This window comes from Leishmania martiniquensis, chromosome 33 (genome assembly GCF_017916325.1).
Source record: "Leishmania martiniquensis isolate LSCM1 chromosome 33, whole genome shotgun sequence".
Taxonomy (NCBI): Eukaryota; Euglenozoa; class Kinetoplastea; order Trypanosomatida; family Trypanosomatidae; genus Leishmania; species Leishmania martiniquensis.
Window position 1 is genome coordinate 733,441 of NC_090168.1, and position 6,344 is coordinate 739,784.

The 6,344-nt window shown below is 60.6% G+C and overlaps 1 protein-coding gene across 1 annotated transcript; it reads left to right on the forward strand.

Annotated features, from left to right (window-relative positions):
- Positions 1-4,898: 4,898 nt before the first annotated feature.
- Positions 4,899-5,912, forward strand: LSCM1_02647 (uncharacterized protein; the record flags this gene model as incomplete). The annotated part of the gene is made up of 1 exon (XM_067320226.1): positions 4,899-5,912. One exon carries the CDS (start codon positions 4,899-4,901, stop codon positions 5,910-5,912), a length of 1,014 nt encoding a protein of 337 aa, XP_067175601.1.
- Positions 5,913-6,344: the final 432 nt, after the last annotated feature.

Sequence of the window (6,344 nt, forward strand, 5' to 3'; positions counted from 1 at the left end):
GGAGCGTGGAACGCCCTATTACGGGGAAGCGGTGAGGTGCAGGTGAGCGAGCAGCAAAGGCGAACGCAACGAGAAGGCTGAAATCGGGGGAGGGGGCATGGGGCGCAGAAATGCTCTGATGCACAAGAGCGAGGCAATGTCGAGAGAACAGTCGCCTCCCCCTCCCCCCACCCGAGCGATTGGCGGTGTTCTGTTTGCGTGTATCGGCTCATTGCGCCTCCCACTTTCCCCCACTCCCCCCCCACTGTGTGTGATCGGCTGCCTCGTCTTTTTCTTTTTTGCTTTCACTCTCCCCTTTGCGTCGCCTTGTGCGATTCGGGTTACTTTGCACGCCTCCCTTTCTTCTTGCATCTGTGCCGCCGCGCAGCTGCTCCGCCCTTGATGCCCCCGCCTGCTTGTGTGCTATTCCCGGCATCGGCTCAATCGATTTCGGCGAATGCAGCAGTGCGGGCCAAGAAGGGAAAGGACCAAGCGAATGTAAAGGTGATACGTGGGTGAGCAAGGGGACTGTGAGCTTTCCTGCAGCCGTGCCGATCGCGTTCTCTTGCCCTCTCTAACGCTGTTGTATATGTGTGTGTGTGTCATTGTGTGTGTGTTGTTTTCTTGATTCTTTTTCGCTTGGCTCTCCCCTCCCCACCCCTTCTCTTCCGTAACATTACCCTTTGTTGTTGACGCTCTTTTTCTCTTCTCTTTGCCTTTTGTTCCCCCTCCCGGGCGTACGTATGTGTGTGTGTGCGTGTGTGCGTGCATGGGAGGATGCGTCGAGCGCCGTGGAAAAGGAGGGATGTGCTCGCGGGCGTCCTCTATCCTTCTTTTCTGCTCGGATTCCCTTTGCCTCTTTCCGTTGCTGGCTGGGCCGCGTGCCGTTCGCTGCCTCCTTCGCTCTACTTCTCTCTGTGCTCGCATCGCATTAGATCCACGGCCCTGCGCCTGCTCTCGCTTTGGCTTTCCTTCTCCTGTGTCGCTTGTCGCGCTCCCTTTTCGCTCTGCTCTCCTGGAAGGCCTCCATTAAAGAGTAGGGGGGCTCTCAGCGCTCGGGATCCCACGGGTCCTGCCCCACCACCACCACCACACACGCACACACTCTGTGTGTGAGAACGCCGAGCAGCTGCTCACCGCTACCTCCTATCCCTGCCCATGCGGAGCCACCTCTGGGGGTGACAGGGTCCAGAGTCGACGGCGTTGCGTCGCAGCAGCGTGCGACGACGCGCGGGTTTGTGTCGTCCACGCGGTCGACAAAATGCCGGCGTGGCTCGAAGGTGTCTCTCCGCCGGCCGTCACTCTGCCTTCTGCTGTGCGAGGCCTGCGCCTTCCCGAGGGACGTGCCACGTGGGCGCCGGTATGGTGAGGGGGGCGACTGTGGGGTGTGGCGTACGGAACGGGCGGGCGGGCCGATTTTGAGGGAATGGCTGCTCTGAGGTGGCTGAGTCCGCATGGCTGTGGCACGCGTCTACGGCTGCTTCGCAAACCGCCCGGCGATGGGCATGTGACTGGCCAGGGAGAGTGGAGCTTAGCGTATGCTCTACGGCGGAATGAGCACGCTGAAAGGGGGGCTTTTAGGTAAAGGCTCGCCGCACTGAAGAGGGACGAGGAAGGAGGTTGCGCGCACGCTCCGGAGCATCTGCGTCGGGTCCCTGCGTGCGCCCTGCCAAATACGAGGAGGCTCTGTGCTAGTCGCTCCGCTGCATCCCCCCTCTCTGTTGTCCTGCAGAGGTTGATGTGAGCGTGTGCGTGTCGAGGAGGAAGGGCGTGTAAGTCCTCTCTCGGCCACGCCGTCGCTGCAGGAAAGCTGAGGGGAGAAGCGGCATTAAGGCACGGATGTATTCTGATCCTTTCTTTCTTTTTCTGTGTCCTCCCCCTCCCTCCCCTTTTCCTGCGCAACGAAACCATCGGCAAATGAAAATCCAATGCGAATGTTTCTTCTCGTGCGTGTTTGTGTTCGATTCAACTCTTACTTCCTCGATTCCCTGGGCTGATGCACTGCGTGATCGTGTGTGTCTGTACATGTATATGTCAACTGCGGTGGTGAGAGGTTTGTTCCCGCCTGCTTTAGCGTGCTCGTCTTCGCCTTTCTCCTTTGGCTGTCTGCCCGCCTGCCGGTACACCTCCCATTTCCTTCCGCGCGTACGCCCCGTGGCTGGCATGCCGTGTCGCTCTCGCTCTCTCCCCTTCGCTCGCACCCAATCCCTTCTCGGCAGCCTTCATTTGCCGCTTGCAACGCGCATGTAGTGTCCACTGGGGTCTGAGGGGAGCTCCGCTGCGCTTGTGGGCCACTCATCTCTGAAACGCGAGCGCACCGCAGCTTTGCCGATCTCGGCCCGTGGACAGGACTGCGGGTAAGCTGAGAGGGGAGGGGTGTATAGGGGATGGAGGTGGGGCGCAGAAGCGGCTGAGCAGCGGCAGGTCGGGCACATGCACACAAGGCGTGCTAAGTGAGACATGTGGAAGTGGGGCAGGGGCAAAGAGTGTGGCGAGGGCCCCGGTCGGATCGTACCGCTCCCTGTGCTGCCCCCGTCTCTTTGCCGCGCACTTGGAAAGAACGCCCGCAACACTTGTCGCGTACCTCTCATTTCTGCTGCGTCTCTGCGTGTCCGCCCCCAATGCTTGAACCCGCGTCGATTCCTGCTGGTGCCCAGGAGCAGTGGAAGCGGACGCGAAAAGGTGCGGCGAATGCTTTGCTAAAGTGTCTTGGGTGGGCAACAGCCACAGCGAAAGGCATCGAGAGAGCGCGCTGGACAACTGGAATCGCCTTTTCTTTTTCTTCCACGGCAGCACTATGGCACGTATAAGGCGTCGAAGCAGCTATTCAGGTGCCCTTTTGTTTTGGTACGTGTACGCGTGTGCTTTCTTTTCTGTTCGTTTTTGTCCCAGCACGTGACGGGCTGTCGCAGGCAGAGCCCCCACACCGACGCCAACACGTCGGTGCTTTCTCCGACCATCTCTCCTTTTGTCTCTCACACACCCTCACCGTCTCACTCATTTTATGTTTGCGCTCGCTCCCTCGGTTGTACTTTTCCTCTTCATTGAGCCCCGTCTGGTGGCACACAAGCCTGCCGTCCCCCTGTGGTCTGCGCGGTTTTCTCTCCCTTCATCCCTCGCCGCTCTGTGCATCTCTTCCAGCGCCCGGCACATCCCCCACCTGTGGCCGCCTCTCAGTGCGGATGGCGCACATCGAAGATGGAGAGGTCTCGCCTATTCGTTTATCTTCATGACGTAAAGCAGACGCTCAACGGAAAGAGGCGACCGATGCGATGAGCGTACGCTTTGGCAAGGCGCGCACGCGCTCACGCTGCGGCAGGAGTGAAAGGGAGCAGACTCCATTGCTTCCGGCTCCGCTCCTCAGTGTGTGCGGGCGTGCGAGTACGCTCCGACTTCCTCGGCAGCGTCTTCTGCGTCTCCCCCTCCCCCTCCCTTTCCCTCTCCCTCATATTTTCGTTCCGATACGTTCGTTAGCCGAGTCGATTTCTTCCGCATTCTTTTCTTCGCTTGTTCGATCGATTTCTGTGTGTATATGTGTGTATTTGAGTACGTGAACGTCTCGTCACGTCTCGTTGCAGCTCTCGTTGCGGCACGCTTCCACAGGAAATATGCACGCTCATCGCTTCTACGCCGAAAGCGCCTCTCGCTCTCGCGCATTTTTGTGCCGTCATTCCGATATCAAACGGTTTGAGGAAGGCACCTCTCCCCAAGATGGTGCGGGTCAGCTCTCTGTGCGCTTTTCGTCACCCCCTCCCCCTCCTTGTTTTCCGCACACGCACACACAGCTGTGGAGAGAGGCGGCACGCGCACGCAGTGATCCGCTTCGTGTGTTTGCCTGCTTCGCATGTGATCGATATTGCTTCCGTTTCGCCACCCACACATTCACACGTCGTCGTTGAGGATAGCTTGCGCAGCGCAACGCAGGGGGCCGCCGCACGCGACGCGCTCGCTCCTCCTCTCTTTCTCTGAGTTTTCTCTTCCTTCTCTCCGTTTTTCTTCTTCTCCCCCCCCCCGGCCACGAAATATATATGTGTGAATGCGTGTGCCTGTGCAAAGGCACCCCCCAGGTATGTGTGCGCGCACGCATATTTGCGGGGATGTGTCGAGAGTCTGTCTGGTGAGGCCGGCGGATCGATGGAGATCGCAGACGCGCCTGTTTTGGTGCGCGTGGCTGTAAGCGTCTCGCTGTGTCTCCGTTCTTTTCTGTTCTGCGCACGCCGACACGGCAAACGGGAGATTATGGGTAACCGAAAACATGCAGCGGGAGGCTGGGCCGTGGCTGTCTGCGTCTGTCTGCTGCCGAGCGGGCGCTAGAATGGGCACGCCGGAAGGGCCAAAGTCTCACAGGAAGGCGGGGAAGAGAAGCAAGAGAACGGCATGAGCACAATGGATGGAGGGAGGCGTGCCCCTTGCCCTCTTCTTGCTGTGTCGGGGCGCTGTCGCCCCCTCTGCGCTGCACGCCCTCCGCCCAGCGGCCGAGCGGTGCACAAGCGATGTCCCCACCCCCACCCCCATCGAGTAAGCCGGCGTGCCTCTTTCGGAGAACGCGCTGCATGTTGAAGGCTGCTCCCTCTCGCGTCGTCGCCTCCGCAACGGCACCTCCCCACCCCCTCCCTCTCTCTCCCTCCCTACGGACGGTCCGAGCGTGTCTGCGCGCGCTCGCGCATGACAACGCATCAACGGATGCGGTGCATATCGCCCTGGGGTGGCGCGGGAAACCTGCACAACTCCAGTGACACTCACACGCACACGCACGCTGTGCCACTCTAAATCTTCCTTTCCTCGCCGCCAGTCCCCTTCGATCGTCCCCGCGCGCGCCCGGCCTCCACCGCCGTCAACGCAGCCACCGTCGCTTCCGCTGGGCACCCACTCGCCCTGACTTCGGCCACTCTGCTTTGCTCACGAGCCGTGTGGCGAGGATGAGCCGCTTTCTCATTGCAGCCACCGTGGTTGCGGCGCTGCTGCTGTCCACTGTTACGCATGCCGAGCAGCAGGTGGCGCCGTACCGCTACTCGGAGGCCTACCGCAGCCATAACTACGCACGAGCGAGTCACTGCTCGGCGTCCAGCCTGAGCAGTTGGTCGTGCGGGCCCATCTGCGATAAGATTCCCGGCTTTCAGTTCTACACGACCGTTGGCGACTCCTGGTACGACACCTTCGGCTTCATTGGCGTGGACCACACCAATAAGCAGATCGTCGTCGCCTTCCGCGGAAGCGTTACTGTGATGAACTGGGTACAAGATTTAGTCTTCACCTTCGTAGACTACGTCATTCACAGCAGCTGCCGCAGATGCCGGGTGCACAAGGGGTTCCTCGCGTCTTACCTCTCTGTGCGGTCGCAGGTGAAGGCCGCCGTGACGACACTCCTGTCCCGGCACCCTGGCTACCAGGTGCTCGCCGCGGGTCACTCGCTCGGCGGCGCTCTCGCCGTACACGCCGCGGTGGACCTGCAGGTCCTTCTGGACAGTATGGCGGGGCCCACCGCACCCGTCGCGCTCTACACCCTTGGCGCCCCGCGCGTCGGCAACCCGAGCTTCGCGAAGTGGACGGCGCAAATCCTGGCCCGCGGCCCGCACTATCGCCTCACCCACTGCCGAGACCCCGTGCCTCACATGCCCCCGATGAGCTTTGGCTTCCTCCACGCGCCATCGGAAGTGTTCTATCGCACGAGGTCCAACAGCAGCATGCGCATGTGCAACGACAGCCCGGTGAAAGAGTCGAGCAAGTGCAGCAACAGTATGTTCGCCGTTTCGTTCACGGACCATCTCAAGTACTTCGGTGAAGACGCGGACTGCTCGTGCCGCAACTGCCGGAGCGCAGCGCTCAAGTCTGTCGAAGTTGAGCCCAAACTGCCGAAGTGGCTGTACGCCCGCCTGGCGTGGGAGCAGATGAAGATGAGCACTGGTATCCTAAACGCAACGACTCTCGAGTGAGGAGCGTGGAACGCCCTATTACGGGGAAGCGGTGAGGTGCAGGTGAGCGAGCAGCAAAGGCGAACGCAACGAGAAGGCTGAAATCGGGGGAGGGGGCATGGGGCGCAGAAATGCTCTGATGCACAAGAGCGAGGCAATGTCGAGAGAACAGTCGCCTCCCCCCCCCCCCCACCCGAGCGATTGGCGGTGTTCTGTTTGCGTGTATCGGCTCATTGCGCCTCCCACTTTCCCCCACTCCCCCCCCACTGTGTGTGATCGGCTGCCTCGTCTTTTTCTTTTTTGCTTTCACTCTCCCCTTTGCGTCGCCTTGTGCGATTCGGGTTACTTTGCACGCCTCCCTTTCTTCTTGCATCTGTGCCGCCGCGCAGCTGCTCCGCCCTTGATGCCCCCGCCTGCTTGTGTGCTATTCCCGGCATCGGCTCAATCGATTTC